Below are 16,631 nucleotides of genomic sequence, written 5' to 3'. Positions count from 1 at the left end.
TCATCCTTCAAAACTCCAGTGAGTTACGGCCCAGTGCCGTCAAATGCTCCTTGTCAGACTTCTCAGACTTCCCGCCTTGAACAAGTTCTCCTTGTTATCATTTCTCGCTACCTTACATCCAACACTTCTTATGTGTTTGACATTTCAGTAATTGTTTGCCTGTTCAATTGAATGTTATCTCTTCTTGCTCCTTTGTGTTACACAGTACACTAGTATAATAAAAATTCCAGTGAAATTTGTGAGTTTAAAGGGTGCAGGAAATATATAAACACTCATGATACTTGCTCCCGCTGCAAACCACTTTATATGCTTGACCTCTGGTCTTCCAAACTCCAACCCCAGCTCCCACTTCACACTCAGCCCACAATCTGCCCCCAGTCCCAGCCCCATGGTGGACTTCTGCTTCTGCCCACTTGCACTCTGGTACTCCTGCTCACACTCTGGACCAATAAATGACCCAAACGCTGAACCATCAGGATTGTTGAACAACCGGATGCCAGATTTTTTACAATTCCTTTTAGAAAACCACATGTTGAAGATCCTGTGGAGAACAGCTTATGAAAATAACCTCTGCTCTGAAAACTGAGTTGTGTCATACTTGGACTGATATTGGACTGATACCTACGTGTCAAGTTAATTTTAAATCGCAAATATTAATTTGAATTTAAGATAGCAAGAGTTTAGACGTTTGTCAGCTTACAAAAACATTATTATAATTAGTATCTTTCCCAGCTGAAATGTGGGATGGAATCTGAACTGTCTATCTCAATGCCATAGCAGGGTAATTCATTAAGATTTCTTTGATGAAATCTGATATTAGAACGACTTTTAGAAAGGCTCCTCGGAGTGATGACTAATGTCGAATCAGAAGGTTTTCGGCACTCAGTAACCTATTAAATGCGATTGGTTCAATCATTACTCACCAGATTTGTATTAATCGGCCAGTCCCCCACTCTATCAGGTGTAATCTCAGCTCTTTCATGCTGGTGCATTCCCCATCTATGTACTGAGTTACAATGAAACCATCTACATCTCCACCATCAACCACATCTCCATCTCAAACTGTGGCCATCAACAATGCTGCAGACATCAGCGTGATTACTGTGTACTTTATTATGGTCATCGGCATCGGACTGTGGGTAAGGATTTACTCCCTCAATCTTTTTGAATTATTTTCTTTGTGCAAATTTTTCCTTGTGCAGAATGTGTAACACAATTAGCCATATTTTAATTCAATATTTATTCTCCATTTCTGTTCCTGAAGATCTGATCAGACTGCCTCATTATTGGATCAAGTAAAACTACTGTAATTTTGGGCTAACTTCTTGGTTCTCTGCATTGAAACAGTTTCACTTTCCCAGCCAGATGCATTTTTATTGAACCGAAGCGAGTAAGAATATTAGAAGATGAAACAGAAGTAGGCTATTAGGATCTTGGTGCCTGCTCTGTAATTGAATAAGATCATGAATGATTATGTATCTCCGCTTCACAACTGCACTAACCTCCAAATCCCTTAATTTGCTTAATATGTTAACAACCTTTCCATTTCCGTCTTGAATCTACTCAACAACTGAGCCTTCAGAGTCATCTTGGGTGGTGAATGCAAAGATTCTCATTTAAATGGTTAATCCCGTAATTTGAAACTGACTCCTAGTTCAGTACACCTTAGTTTGGATAAACATCATCTACAAGTTGTCTGCCCAGTCTCCAGATAATGCAGACTGGTTTGATTAATCTCTCCTCATAAAACCAATCTACCATTTCAGGAGACACAAGAGACAGCAGATGCTGGAATATTGAGTAAAACACAAAGTCCTGGAGGAACTCAGCTGGTCAGGCAACATTTGCCGAAGGAATAGACAGGCAACGTTTTGGGTTGGGACCCTTCTTTAGATTGAAACGTCATCTGTTCATTCCCTCACCGGATGCTGGCTGTCCCGCTGAGTTCCTCCAGCACTGTGTGTTTTCCATCATTTCAGGAAATGATCGGGGTATGATTGCCTTATTCTGCGTGATATTGAAAAACAGATGCACCGGCCACACTGTCCGCAGACTCACTGCAGACTCACTGCTCCATGAGGAGTGGAATAGTGGAATACTATTCCACTCCCAACACTGGGATACAGTTCCACTGCTCCAATTGCGGATTTTCTATCCTGTAGTTCCACATTAGAATCCCTTTTTATGCCCAGTAACAAGAACGGTTCTATTGCTCATGCAGCAATGTAAGAGTCAAGTCAAGTCAAGTTTATTTGTCACATACATATACAAGATGTGCAGTGAAATGAAAGTGGCAACACCTGCGGATTGTGCTAAACTACAAAACAGAATAGGAAAAAAAAATTTAACACAAAAAATAAATGAATACAGTAAATTAAATTAGTCCCTGGTGATATGAGAGTTAACAGTCCTGATGGCCTGTGGGAAGAAACTCCGTCTCATCCTCTCTGTTTTCACAGCGTGACAGCGGAGGCGTTTGCCTGACCGTAGCAGCTGGAACAGTCCGTTGCTGAGGTGGTAGGGGTCCCCCATAATGTTGCTGGCTCTGGATCTGCTCCTCCTGATGTATAGGTCCTGCAGGGGGGCTAGTGTAGTTCCCATAGTGCGTTCGGCCGAACGCATCACTCTCCGCAGAGCCTTCCTGTCCTGGGCAGAGCTGTTCCCAAACCAGATTGTGATGTTCCCGGACAAGATGCTTTCTACAGCCCCAGAGTAGAAGCACTGAAGGATCCTCAGAGAGACTCTAAATTTAACTCCAGTGGCGTGTACGTCCTCGGATGTTGAGCCCTTCTAAAGTCTACAATCAGCTCCTTAGTTTTTTTGACATTCAAGAGGAGGCTGGTGTCCTGACACCAGAGTGCCAGATCAGCCACCTCCTCCCGGTAGGCCTTCTCATCGTTATCGGAGTTCAGGCCCACCACCACAGTGTCATCAGCAAACTTGATGATGGAGTTGGAGCTGAACCTGGCCACACAGTCATGTTTGTACAGGGAGTACAGTAGGGGGCTAAGGACGCAACCCTGGGGGGATCCTGTGTTCAGGGTGAGGGTGTCAGAAGTATGTCTCCCCATCTTGTCCACTTGGGGGCTGGCGGTGATCGTATGGCTGCCTCTTCCTGAGGTATTTCCCACTGTTCCACATTGGGGTACTTGCAGCCCACATCCAATAGTCCTTTAGTACCATACTAGATTACTGTCTTGATTCTCATACTAGATTACTGTCGTGCTCATACTAGATTACTGTCTTGGTGCTCTACATTGCTGTACCATTCCTTTGTCTGATCGTGAAGTACAGATCCTCTGATCTATCCGGGTTCTGTTTTAGGGTACATTTCCACTGTGCCACAGAGAGTAAAATTCCATTCTATCTAATTGATATTCTTCCACTGTACTTAACTGAATACTGTTCCACTGCACAATACTAGATGTTGTTATAGTGCCTCCTACAGTGTACAGTTCCGCTGCTCTTTATTGCATACTGTTTCACTGTCCCTTGCTGGGTGCATTTCCACTTCTCTCCATTCGGCACAGTTCCATTGCCCATTACTGTGTACATTTCAACTGTCTCTTATTGAGGTTCAGATCCATAGACAGGGTACAGTTCCAATTTCACATACAAGGTACAATTTCACTACCCCTTACTGACTCCATGCTCCTGAATCAAATAAAGAAGTTCCACTACCCCTTGGTAGACACAAAATGCTGGAGTAACTCAGCGGGTCAGGCAGCATCTCGGGAGAGAAGGAATTCTTCAGACTGAAGAAGGGTCTCAACCTGAAACATCACCCATTCCTTCTCTCCCGAGATGCTGCCTGACCCGCTATGTTACTCCACCATTTTGTGTCTACCTTCGATTTAAACCAGCATCTGCAGTTTTCTTTCCTCCACTACCCCTTACCAGCTTCTGTTACACTGCCTCTTTATGGTTACAGTTCCACTACCGTTACATGTTCTCATACTACTCTCCTCCACTGTGGGGTATTGTTCTGCTTCATCTTGGTTGAAAGTCCATCACATCTTAACAGCTGCTATGAGTCTGAGCAAGGCCTAAGGTATGAGCCCAGAATTCTTAAGGTCAGTATAATTGAACCCTTGGGGAAATTGCTAGAATTAAAAGCTACCTAGGCCCTCTATCATCAGAGCAATATGCAGCAGTCGAATCTTTTGTAGGGGCTATATGCTCTTTAGATGTAACCTAACTAATTTACGTGGATGACTACAGCTATGTTCAGGATAAACTGTGGATTCATTTTTATTGGCTCACTCCACCTAACTCCTGTTGGCCAATTGGAATAGTGTTCCCTTTCTGTTTTAGGGGTTGTACTTTAGTAACTGAGGGACCAACCCTGGGTCTGTTCTGATCCTTTTCATTTTACTTAAGGTGTACGGTTAAAACACACACGACATGAAGTACTTGGATTGCACCCTATTTCTACATTTGACCTCAATGTCTTTGTGAAAAATCGGCCAGGTATTTTGCTCCTGGCCAGTTTTAGTGATGCCTACTCTGTGAACTAGAGCATCAGAGAAGGGCAGGGTTTAAGCACCAATGATTCTCCTCACAGCAAACATCTCACTGTTGTTCTTTGGCCAATGGGTGATGTCTTGAATGAGATTGTGGAAGGTACCCATCACCTATAGAATCCATTGCAGCAATGATCCATCTTCTCCAGAGAAACAGCTAGAAAATCAGAGGAAAGCATTTGGAAAAGCTTCAACCATTACTTCGGTACCAGTTGAGTGAAATTTTGTGACTTGATTTTTACTTCAAGCAAAACTTGCAGGGCAAATCCTGAAGCTGCAATTCCCATGCAAATCTGGTCACGACTACATGGATTGAAGAAGGCACGTCAAATAATTCCATTTTGATGCCAGATGGAATGGAAATGCAGTTTCATTTGAACCCTATTTTGGATTTTGTTCTAGCAATACTTTATTAATCCTCTTTGATCATAATTTTTTTTTTAAACTGCGGAAACTAGTGAGTAACTTGGTAAGTGTGTGGGAAGGAACTGCAGATGCTGGTTTACACAGAAGATAGACACAAAATGCTGGAGTAAAGCATCTGCGGAAAGAAAAATGGTTAATTGGATCCAAACATTATTTGAATTCATAGTGTAGTGAGTCAGCTCTGTCCACTCTATAGGCTGTTGGTACTGCACTGATTAGAAGATTCAAGTGTAGTATAAAGGCATCCTCAATGTTTCTCTATATCCCTATACTATTCCTGTTGATGGTATTAGCTCCCTTGTGCATTGCACAATAGTTATTTTGTACACTATTCCCATCAGAATTGGTTGACAATGTGCTTCATGTAACTGTATACCTTACCAATGTTAGTGTGTACCTTACCAATGCAGCAACATGGTTGACATTTGTTGAGATTAAAAATTGAAACAGATCTGTTCATTTTAGAGCATGGCGGGATATTTCACAATGGGGGAATCCAAGAACAAAATATAAAAGATCCCTGCAATAATTGCAAGAGAACAATATCTAACAAAAAGCTCTGATATTTATAGATTTTACAAGGTCAGAACAACTAAAGTGAACGGGAAGTAAAAAGATTGTTGAAAGAATTCCCTAAATCTATCAGCAGCACAGGGGTTAACAATTGAAGTTATTACTGAATAGATAGGACACGGTTTATCAGTAGAGCATCATCAATCTACATTTCAGAATATTCCATCTGACCCTCTAAGAGTTCACAGAGCAGAGAGGTCAAGGGGCCCACAAATAATTACAAGGGAACATTACTGAGGAATTTTAATTGCTCCTCATTTAGCACAGTTGTTCATGTAAGCTAAAGATTAAAGAGAAATTTGCATCAAATACTTTGTTTATTCAGTTTACTGACTGGAACAGGCCAATGCTTTGGAAGAAGTCCAGCAGAACAGTTCATGTGATCTTGTATAAAGACCAGTAAATAAAAATGCTTAGGAAAGAACTGCAGATGCTGGTTTAAATTGAAGGTAGACACAAAATGCTGGAGTAACTCAGTGGGACAGGCAGCATCTCTGAAGAGAAGGAATGGGTGACGTTTCGGATCGAGACCCTTCAGACGAAAATAAATGATATAAATCTAAATAAATAAATAAATTCAGAGCAAATAAAAATGCTCCTCTTGTTTGAAGTTCTTTCTACCAGAGATAGCCTAAACATTGTCAGGAAGATGGCATTAGCATTGGAGAATAGAAAATCCACTCAAGGACACAAAAATATGTGAGGGTTTCCAAGAAGTACAGTAACATGTATTAAATTAACACAAGTACAACTGGAACTGAAAGAACTGTTTCTCAAATAAAAAAGTTTGTCTCCTATTCTTCATTCATCCATTAGTAGAGCATTTACTGTGTTGAACATTCACCTCAATCACTCAGTTTTACCAGCTGGTACAAACTACCCAAAGCAAACACACTTACCTGCTCTTAGATAAATTGAATACAATCTGATTTGTTGTCTATATATCTTGTTTATATTTTATTTAGTCCATGTGCAAGACCAACCGTGGAACAGTGGGCGGGTACTTCTTAGCCGGGAGGAACATGAAATGGTACACTGTAAGCAACTGCTATTTTATTGATTTAATTTATTTGATAACAGCTTCTTAAACTATCGTAACTGCATTGTCAGAAATCTGACATCTTAAGGAAACTAAAATCACCTTTGTGTTCATTCACGAAGATGCCATTGTTAAGCAATAGGTCGCAGTTGACAAGCACATCACAGTCTAAATACATGAAAATACAAATGGCTTAGATTGAATCAAAGTCTATAAGCAGCAGGAATTTGACTTTATGCTTTATGATTGTGAGCAGCAACAGGTAGCTTTTAAGCTGATTTGGACAAACCAGAAATTTCTCAATTATATCTTTTTTTAGATTTAGAGATACAGCGCGGAAACAGGCCCTTCGGCCCACTGATTCCGCGCCGCCCAGCGATCCCCGCACATTAACACTATCCTACACACACTAGGGACAATTTAAAAAAAACATTTTACCCAGTCAATTAACCTACATACCTGTACGTCTTTGGAGTGTGGGAGGAAACCGAAGATCTCGGAGAAAACCCACGCAGGTCACGGGGAGAACGTACAAACTCCGTACAGACGGCGCCCGTAGTCAGGATCGAACCTGAGTCTCCGGCGCTGCATTCGCTGTAAGGCAGCAACTCTACCACTGCGCCACCGTGCCGCCCTTAGATTAATTTGGCCTGTTGCGTAATTGCTACATGCTCAAAAAAAGCCTCAATTTGTATAGAGAAAAATACTTTTGTTTTGACAGCTAATTGTCCATTCTTGCATTAGAAATAAGTTTTAAGGACTTTTCCAGCGGCAAAAAAATCTCACTTTCTCAATTGAATTTCCAGGTTGGAGCCTCGCTTTTTGCCAGTAACATTGGAAGTGGGCACTTTGTTGGTTTGGCAGGCACAGGGGCAGCAAATGGTTTGGCAGTCGGTGGCTTTGAGTGGAATGTAAGTACAATGAGGCAATTCAAAGACTTGTGGAATCTTGACTGGATCACTGGGATTCCGTTTTTCTAAAGATGAGCCTCTTCATATATCCTGGTCAACTGGACACATGTTCTGTCCTGATGCTGGATCCCGTCCGCACTCAGATACCGACGAGTGTGAAGAAGGGTCCTGACCTAAAAGGTTGTCCATCCCTTCCCTCCCCAGATGCCACCTGACCTACTGAGTTCCTCCAGTGCTTTCGGCTTTGCTCAAGATTCCAGCACCTGCAGTTTCTTGTGTCTCCATTTTACTGCTCCATTGAAAATCTCCTCAAACTATGCCTACTCTGAAGAAGTTCTCCTCCTCTCTCTGACAGGGGTTCTGTGAGACCCCCTCGCACTGCTCCTCCACTGTGATTCCCATTGTTCTCCCACAGTTCAGGCCTGAAGAAGGAACCCAACCCAAAACGTTGCCTATCCAACCCTTTCCCAGATACTCCTGAACCCTTGAGTTTCTCCAACACTAGGCCTTGTTCAAGATTATAGCACCGGAATTTTCTTGGGTATTCATTATCCTACTCCCATCAATTATCTTTGCATCTTCTACATTCATTTATTTGGACCCTGAGGAATCAGATGCATACATCCCATTTGGGTCAATTGGGTGTTTGATGAAACTTGTTTGAAGTTTGTCACCAGATAGTTAGTTCTTTAGACTTTACTTTAGACTTTAGAGATACAGTGCAGCCCACCAAGTACTTGCCGACCAGCAATCACCCTGTACTTTGGCACTATCCGACACACTAGGGACAATTTACAATTTCACCAAAGCCATTCCTTCCCCATTTGCTTGAACCAATTTTTCCCCCAAAAAACATCACATCCCTGAGTTTTTCTTCCCTTTTTCAAGCAACAATCATTTAAAATCCATGCATAGTATATCACCTAATCGTAATTGTTCTCGTTTGTTCACCAAAGTCATAAACTCTTCCCTTTGCAGGGACACTGGCAAGATTGGTGCAAGATTGAAGATCTACAGACTCTTGGAACACAACAGGAACCCTCTTGCTGTGACCCAGTATAGATTCATATTGACATAATCCTCCCTAATGTTCATGCCAACGTTAGTGATGTCTTGTACTCTGTCCCCTTCTCCTAACTCTCTTGGTAGACAAAATGTGGAATGATCTGTCATATTTAACATTGGGATTTGTTTCCCACAGGCCTTGTTTATTGTGCTACTTCTGGGTTGGCTTTTTGTTCCAGTGTACCTGACAGCTGGGGTAAGTATGAGACTATCTCAAACGAACTGTTTCAGCATTTGTTTCAGACAGCCATTAGATGATACATGGAAATATGCAAATTACTATGACGGGTATTGGGGTATTATATACAATATGCAGTATGTACTATATACTATCACAAGATGCAAAAATCAAATATCAGAGGGCATAGATTTAAGGTGAGAGGGGCAAAGTCTGAAGGAGATGAGCGGGGCAACTTACACAGAGGGTGGTGAGTGCCAGGAACACGCTGCCAGGGTTGGTGGTTAAGGTAGATATGGTAGTGGCATTTACGAGAATTTTGGATAGGTATTTGGATATGCAGGATATGAATTATATGCAGGTAGATAAGAGATGGTCTTGGCATCATGTTCAACACATACACTCTGGGCCAAAGGGCCTATTGTGTTTCTATTTCTATGTTCTAATCTTTCTCATGAGGATTGATTCAAACACAATCTCAAAAATGGAAGGACACTGTACCCAACACATTGTGTCACCTAGGGTTCTGAAGCTGCATTCAATGCTGGATTTCATAAGTGAAAAGATAGTGGGGTTAATATGGATTTTAGTTCTTGTGAGTGAAAATAATTGAGCAGCATTTCACATAGTTTTGCTCATTATAAGTCTCAACGATTTCAAAAAAATGATCTCATCCCTTGTATGTATCATCATTTTGTCAAAAATAAAGGTGACATTTAGTTCATTTTAATGTTTCTGGGAAATTATTTTCCTGTGTAATCAAATACTAATTTCAGTAACTAGGCGAAAATGCTTGGACATTATTTGATAATGCCACCAGGGCCTTTTCCCCAGGTCATCACCATGCCACAGTACCTAATGAAGAGGTTCGGAGGAAACCGAATTAGACTGTACCTCTCCCTCATCTCTCTCTTCCTTTACATATTTACCAAGATTTCGGTAAGTATCTCCTCATGTGCACATGGCATTCAGACAGGGACTCCGACATGACACCTGCTCATAAAGGTTGTTCTTATGGGGAAGTATTCTTTAAGAATGCCGATAGTCAAATGCTGTTTAAGAAAAGGATTCCCAGGATCCCAGAAGGGTTAAGGTTCCCAGTGGGAGGACTCCTGTTAATTGATGTTTATTTACTAATGGTGATATGTTGTCTGTTCGCTGACAGGTGGACATGTTCTCTGGAGCAGTTTTCATCCAACAAGCTCTGGGGTGGAACATCTATGTTGCAGTAATTGCACTGCTGATTATTACTTGTATCTACACTGTCTCAGGTAGGCACTGAAGATCAGACATATGAATATTGAGTTTACATAAAGCATTCTGTAGGCTGCCACTCCAGAAAATGGACAATGCAACTTGTGATTAGTTAAGATGTCAGAGAGAGGATTGGTGGGAAGATAGGGGAAGATTAGCTACTAGGGCCCGGTGAGGTTTGGTAGTTCAGGGAGCATGGACTATGGTTGGGCGATAGCCATTGTGGGTTTGACAGTAATAGGTGATCTGTTGGGATGAGAAGGGGAATGGTCAGGAAGAGGAATTGATCATTGGAAGGGAAGTCAGTAGTTGGTAGGGTGCTGGCACTTCGTTGTTGGTGGTACTGGGAGGGTCTAGATTGAGAAAGCAGATTGATGGTGAAGTAATATTGACAGATCAATAGACTGGATTGGATTAGGTCAGTAGGTTTGGTGGGGCTGGGCAAGGGTGATGCTTGGTGAACTTCACTACCAGGTTTGGGGGATGGAACTGGGATGCAAGGGCGTGTTTTGATTAGTATATTGCTTAAAGAGATAACCATGCGATGGGATTATAGAAGTGGATCAGAACCTTTTCAGGGAAGGTCCATGTGTGGATAACTAGTCAGAAGTGGTATGCTTTTCACAGCATTGCGTGTGATTGCACATACAGTATCCATGTCCTTCATTCATTATTCCATATGTCGCGGCGGGAATCCGGAATGAAAATCAAGGACTGCGTGTATTGTACAGAGAGTTTCAATTATCTTTTATTTTCCATTGAGTGGTGCACAGAAGCACGGCAGTACTTGGTCTAACCTCTGGGTAGTTATGTTTCCATTCCTCTTCTCTTCTCCTCACCAATAGGATGATCCCACAGTAATGCTGATGTCACCGTTGATGGAAAGAACCAGACGTAGCATCTTCACGAAATGGATGATAAACTTCTGCAGTCTTTCCAGAATGATAATCTGTTCCGGTCAATAAACTACCATCTTAATTAGGGTCATTGACATGATGTCCTTCTTTAATTTTTAGCTTACACTGATATTTGTGCTAAGTGACTGGGAAATTAAAATTCCTCAATAATATAATTATTCTTTTGACCTTTGACTATTGCACTCTACAAGATTTTTACTGGATCAAATGGAATATTCTGGAACGCAACTTGTAAATTAAGTACGCTACATTAACATGATGTCCTTCTTTAATTTTTAGCTTACACTGATATTTGTGCTAAGTGACCGGGAAATTAAAATTCCTCAATAATATAATTATTCTTTTGACCTTTGACTCTTGCACTCTACAAGATTTTTACTGGATCAAATGGAATATTCTGGAATGCAACTTGTAAATTAAGTACGCTGCTTGCCATCCTAGAATTAAATTGCACGTTTAACCTTTATACTGCAAGAACATTTGAGAAAACGCCAGAATTGCAGGTTTTTTTCTTTCGAGGTCAATTCTTTTTTATGGCTGAACAAATTTGGAATGGAAATCAAATAATTTTGCATAAACCTCAGGAAAACTGTTTAAAATTTATAATGCCTCTGATGTGATCTCCACTACAAATAGGCAAGCCAAAGAGAGGTAGGGTCAGCACTTCAGAGTACTCCTTTGTTCAGTCCACAAGCGTGACTCCGAGCTTACAGTGCCTGTCACTTTAATTCTTCACCCCACTCTCACTCTTTGATGCCAGTAAATAGGACTGTTCGGTGAACTTTTGTAACCTTGTCGGTGCCAAAACGTGGTGACACTTGTGTACTGCCTAGGTGAGGTCAGCTACATGATTTTACTGGGATGTATGCAAATCAAAGCATTTCACTGTACCTAGCTACACATGAGAGAAGTATTGTTGAATTGTGGAACAGGCAACCCTCATTCACTCACTGGCTCTTTCATGCTCTGTGACTAATGAATGCATATGATCTAGATGCCGCCTCAGTCGTGATGTCATATTGTGGAGGGAGCAGGGTGGGAAAGGGGGAGTGTAGGTGCGCAATGGGAAAATACTGGAGAGATTTCTGCAGGGCCTTTTGATCTCGTCCTGTGCAATAGGTCGTTGGAGAGTTAGAGACATATTATCTCCCCTGGATCTCAAAAACCTACTTACCCACAGTGAAACTCACAAACAATAGCAGACAGTTGGCAGATCAAATACTTAGAAGATTTGAGTGATTGGATAAGGTTCTCCTTAGCAAGGGAGCCTCAATAATAGTGGTCCAAGATGGACGAGGAGAACCATTTAGCAAAGATGCATCATCCCTTGAAAGGTTGAGGATGATCAATAGGAAATGTACGGATTGCACATTTGGAAAAGGCAAATGTCCCGTTTTTGTGTAATATCTGTTTATCTTTGGTTGCAGGAGGCCTGGCGGCATTGATGTACACGGACACAGTACAGACATTTGTGATCATCGCTGGAGCTTTTGTGCTGATGGGATATTGTAAGAAGGTCATCCTTTATACCTTGCAGACAAGAAACACTTAAACATTTGCTCTCTTCCCCTCAGTGGTTCACCAAGCTTTCACTATAAGTGACTGAGCCACCTAGACTAGGAAGGGCCCAGGCCCTGCACTGATCTCAGAAAGGGTCAGCGATTGGCTCCATTGTGATCTCAGTGTTCCTGGGTTAGCAAAGCCCTTCTAATTAGTATCAAGCAACTGCTCCTGGAAAGTACGTGTGTGGATTTGAGTTTGGGCCCGATGATGATGTCTTCTACTGTGGTGACTTTCTGGCAGTAACTGTATGGATCAGGTACAAGAGAGCATCTGGTTCTTGTGAGTTAGTGGAGAGGACAGGAGAAAATGAAAGAGATGAGAAGTCACCTACTTCTCATACCAGACATGAAGAATGCTGAATTGTTATAGTTATGTACATTTCCTTTCTTAAAAATCTTATGTGTTGTGATTTATGATTTATGATTTTATGATTTTGCCCAGCATCTTGGGTGTGGTAATAAAGAAAGCAGTGATTTGTTCTCTAAAGTGAAGCAATGAGATGTCTAATCGCCCATATAAAGAGCTTACTAATAATAATAGCTTGGATGAATAATTCGATGTGGATGTGGTCATTTTGAACATATTGTGTGTGAGTACAGTAAACAATGTTCTTTTGTGGCTGATTTTAAACCAGTGCGATGGATCGCTCTTGTGTTGTATTTTTCACTGAGACTGCCCACAAGGTAACCCTGCAGCTGCCAAGGAGACATGAGTCTGACCCCTAATCTAATTAATCAGAATCTGTGCAACCCAAACAAGTTTATTTGCCCAGGATGTGCATCGCACCATTGGTGCTATCAGATAGATAGTGTGAAGAAAGTGTGTTGAAAGCCATGTCTCCCTTTGTTTCATTTGATGTGTCAAGTTCAGTTCTATCCCACTGCGAAAGATGGCTTCAGAAGTTTGAAGGGGCTGTAGCGGGAGCGATCGGTTCAGCCCGAAATAAGGCGAGACGCCAGGTTAGTCCAGTCGGGATGCTTTATTAACACAACAAGCTGCCAGCGCACATGTTCTCTCTCTCCACAACCCCGGCTCAGAAACCTCCTGGACTGGGCAGTGCCCAGACCCTGTCAGTCTCAGTGCCGAGGGTTCGGCCAAGGAGTGGCCTACCTCTCAGGAGTCGCCACAGGGTAATAATTGGATTTTGAATCACAGATGACATTAGAAATAACATTCTTGTTACACCTTTTCGGTAAAGACACAATATCATCACCCGATTGGTAAGTATGAAGAAGCAAAAGCTGCATTGACTGCATATTCCACTCCCCTGGGAAAGAGTATATGTGATCCAGGGTGCAGAGTTAATATGGATCCTCAAAATGGAATTTGCCTTAGAGTTTTTAAGGTTGAAAGTAGCCAGTTGTACAAGAGGGAAGCAGTGGATATGGTCTACTTGGACTAAGGTTTAGGATAAAGTGCCACAAAATAGGTTATTAAACAAAATTAGAGCTCTTGGGTTTGGCAGTAATGTAGTTAAGTAAATTGAGAAGTGGTCAAAAGACAGAAGACATAGAGTTGGAATAATGTTCTTGAGATTTTAGAGCAGAATTAGGCCATTCGGCCCATGGAGTCTGCTCTGCCATTCGATCATGGCTGATCTATTTTCCCCCCTCAACCCCATTCTCCTGTCTTTTCCCCATAACCTTTGACACCCTTACTAATCAAGAACCTATCAATCTCCGCTTTAAGAATATCCAATGACTTGGCCTCCACCACCAATGAATTACGCAGATTCACCACCCTCCAGTTAAATCCTACTTTGGGGTGAAAGGATGATTTAACGTTGGCAACCGAGAACTAGTAGAATGTTGCAGGCAGTGGGAATCAGTGCGTGTAAGGACAAGTCAGTCATCTAGTACAATAATTGACGTTACTAAATCCAGGCAGGTATGGATGGCAAATAGGCTAAAGGATGCAAAGCAAGTTATTGCTGAGGAATTTATGGGAGAGTGAGAGGATGCCATAGGTTTAGTGTCGTGATCATTACTGTTTCTAAAGTACATAAATGGTGTGAATATAATAATTAACTTTTGTTTAATTAAGTTGCTTAACCTTTCTAAACAATAAAGTGTAGAGGCAGCTCAGAATATGTGAAGACATTGAATAAAATACGCTCGTGGTCAGAGAGTCTACAGATGAACGTGTCTGTGTATACATTTAAACGCTGCACGTAGCATGGATAACAGATTCTAATGATGTTGTTTCAAGAGGGACACCAATGCTGAGCATAAGCAGCGAAGGCATCAGAATATTGAACTACATTGTCTGGACTGTGGAATATCAGGCAACGTAGAAGTAATCAAACTTTATGGTGCTGTTGTACCACATCTTCGATTTTATATTCAATTCTTGTTGCCAAGTAACAAGATATTTAAGCACTGGAGGCATGAGTGAAAGGAAATATGAAGGTGATTTCTGGAGTCAAAGATCGAAATAATATCCAGAGTGAAGAGAATTGGGATTCTTCAATCTATTAAGTAATCAGACAAGTAATCTTACAGAGATTAATTCATAAGGTTGATATTAGAAAGAATACAAATATATTACGTTATATTTAAATTTAGTAGTAGTGGATCGAGGTCACAGAAAGTGATCATTGTGAAATAAACTTCCAGGGTGTTGGAGGTGGAATGCAGAAGGAAGCAGGGGCTCCAGGATCTTTATTAATGGTTTAATTAAATAGATTTGATTAGTGAGGGTGTCAGGGGTTATGGGGAGAAGGCAGGTTAAAGGGTATGAGTGCGAAAGATAGATCAGCCATGATTAAATGGCCGAGTAGACATGATGGGCCAAATGACCTAATTCTGCTCTTAAAACCTATGAACTTGTCAGAGGCCTTCGTCTCCTGTAATTACTTTGCAAATTTCCCATTAATGCATGGATTTCTTTTTTTGCTTCCCACAGCTTTCCATGAGGTTGGGGGCTATCAGGCATTGTTTGCCAGGTACAAAGATGCCGTGCCAATTCTTCACGATTCATTAGATCCTTCCCGCTATAACATCTCTGACAAATGCTATCTTCCTCGTGCTGACTCATTCAATCTTCTGCGAGATGCAGTCAGTGGCGATTTACCCTGGCCAGGATTAATCTTTGGTATCAGCATCATTGGAGTTTGGTTCTGGTGCAGTGATCAGGTAAGTTGCTGAGTAGATTTAGATTTAGAGATACAGCGCGGAAACAGGCCCTTTGGCCCACCGAGTCCGCGCCGCCCAGCGATCCCCGCATATTAACACTATCCTACACACACTAGGGACAATTTTTACATTTACCCTGTCATTTAACCTACATACCTGTATGTCTTTGGAGTGTGGGAGGAAACCGAAGATCTCGGAGAAAACCCACAAAGTCAAGACTTTGATACCCATCCCTCAACAAATTATTTCCTTTAAGAAACCTCTCCACAAGCATCCATGTATACGGCTGCCCTTTCACCAATGGATTTAAATCATTGGTGTGTTAAGTACACTGTTCTTTCCTAAAATAATGGAATAAATCTTTCAGTTCTTTACTGACAATATATTATTAGGCTTCAGGCAATAACACACTTGTCTCCATTACAAAATCAGATGCATGCCCAAGAAGTGAAGCATCAAGTTACATCTAAGAGGAGGTGATCGGATGTGAGTAGAGGGGGGAATAACAGGAGATGATGGAAGACATAATCAATTAAATACGTTTTCATGAGATAAAGGGCCCGAATGCCAAACAGAATAGTGTTATTATTGATGAGACAGGATGGGGTGGGGTACATATTAACGTATGAAATGAGAGAAGTGGAAAATTAAGTATAATTGGAATGGTGAGGTACACACTGGAGAAACAACACATTACAGATGCTGGAAATCAGAAGTCAAGTGAAATCAAACTGAGTCCAGATGATTGGTCATGACCCAAAATGTTGATTATCCATTTCCCTTCACAAATGCTGCTCAACCTGCTGAGTTCCTCAAGCAGATTGCTTTTGCTTTAAATTTAGACTGTGTACCTCAGATATTTCTACCAATTTTTTTTAACGTGCATCTCTTCCAGGTCATAATCCAACGATGCTTAGCTGCCAAGAACCTGACACACGTGAAGGCTGGTTGTCTTCTATGTGGTTACATAAAGTTGTTGCCCATGTATCTGATGGTCTTGCCAGGCATGATCAGTCGAATTCTATACCCAGGTACGTTTTCTTTATCA

The 16,631-nt window shown here is 41.5% G+C and overlaps 1 protein-coding gene across 1 annotated transcript in view; it reads left to right on the top strand.

Moving 5' to 3' along the window:
- The first annotated feature begins 849 nt into the window (after nucleotides 1-849).
- Nucleotides 850-16,631, top strand: part of LOC144606477 (sodium/glucose cotransporter 2-like) — a 36,211-nt gene continuing 20,429 nt past the window's right edge. The window contains 10 exon segments of the mRNA XM_078422625.1: nucleotides 850-880; nucleotides 883-1,139; nucleotides 6,488-6,559; nucleotides 7,368-7,472; nucleotides 8,674-8,733; nucleotides 9,550-9,654; nucleotides 9,881-9,986; nucleotides 12,314-12,394; nucleotides 15,354-15,583; nucleotides 16,479-16,614. Of these exon segments, the coding sequence (XP_078278751.1) occupies nucleotides 850-880; nucleotides 883-1,139; nucleotides 6,488-6,559; nucleotides 7,368-7,472; nucleotides 8,674-8,733; nucleotides 9,550-9,654; nucleotides 9,881-9,986; nucleotides 12,314-12,394; nucleotides 15,354-15,583; nucleotides 16,479-16,614 (1,183 nt within the window).

The sequence above is a fragment of the Rhinoraja longicauda genome, chromosome 26, assembly GCF_053455715.1.
Source record: "Rhinoraja longicauda isolate Sanriku21f chromosome 26, sRhiLon1.1, whole genome shotgun sequence".
In the NCBI taxonomy this organism is placed as follows: domain Eukaryota; kingdom Metazoa; phylum Chordata; class Chondrichthyes; order Rajiformes; family Arhynchobatidae; genus Rhinoraja; species Rhinoraja longicauda.
This window is presented reverse-complemented; position numbering and strand designations above follow the sequence as displayed.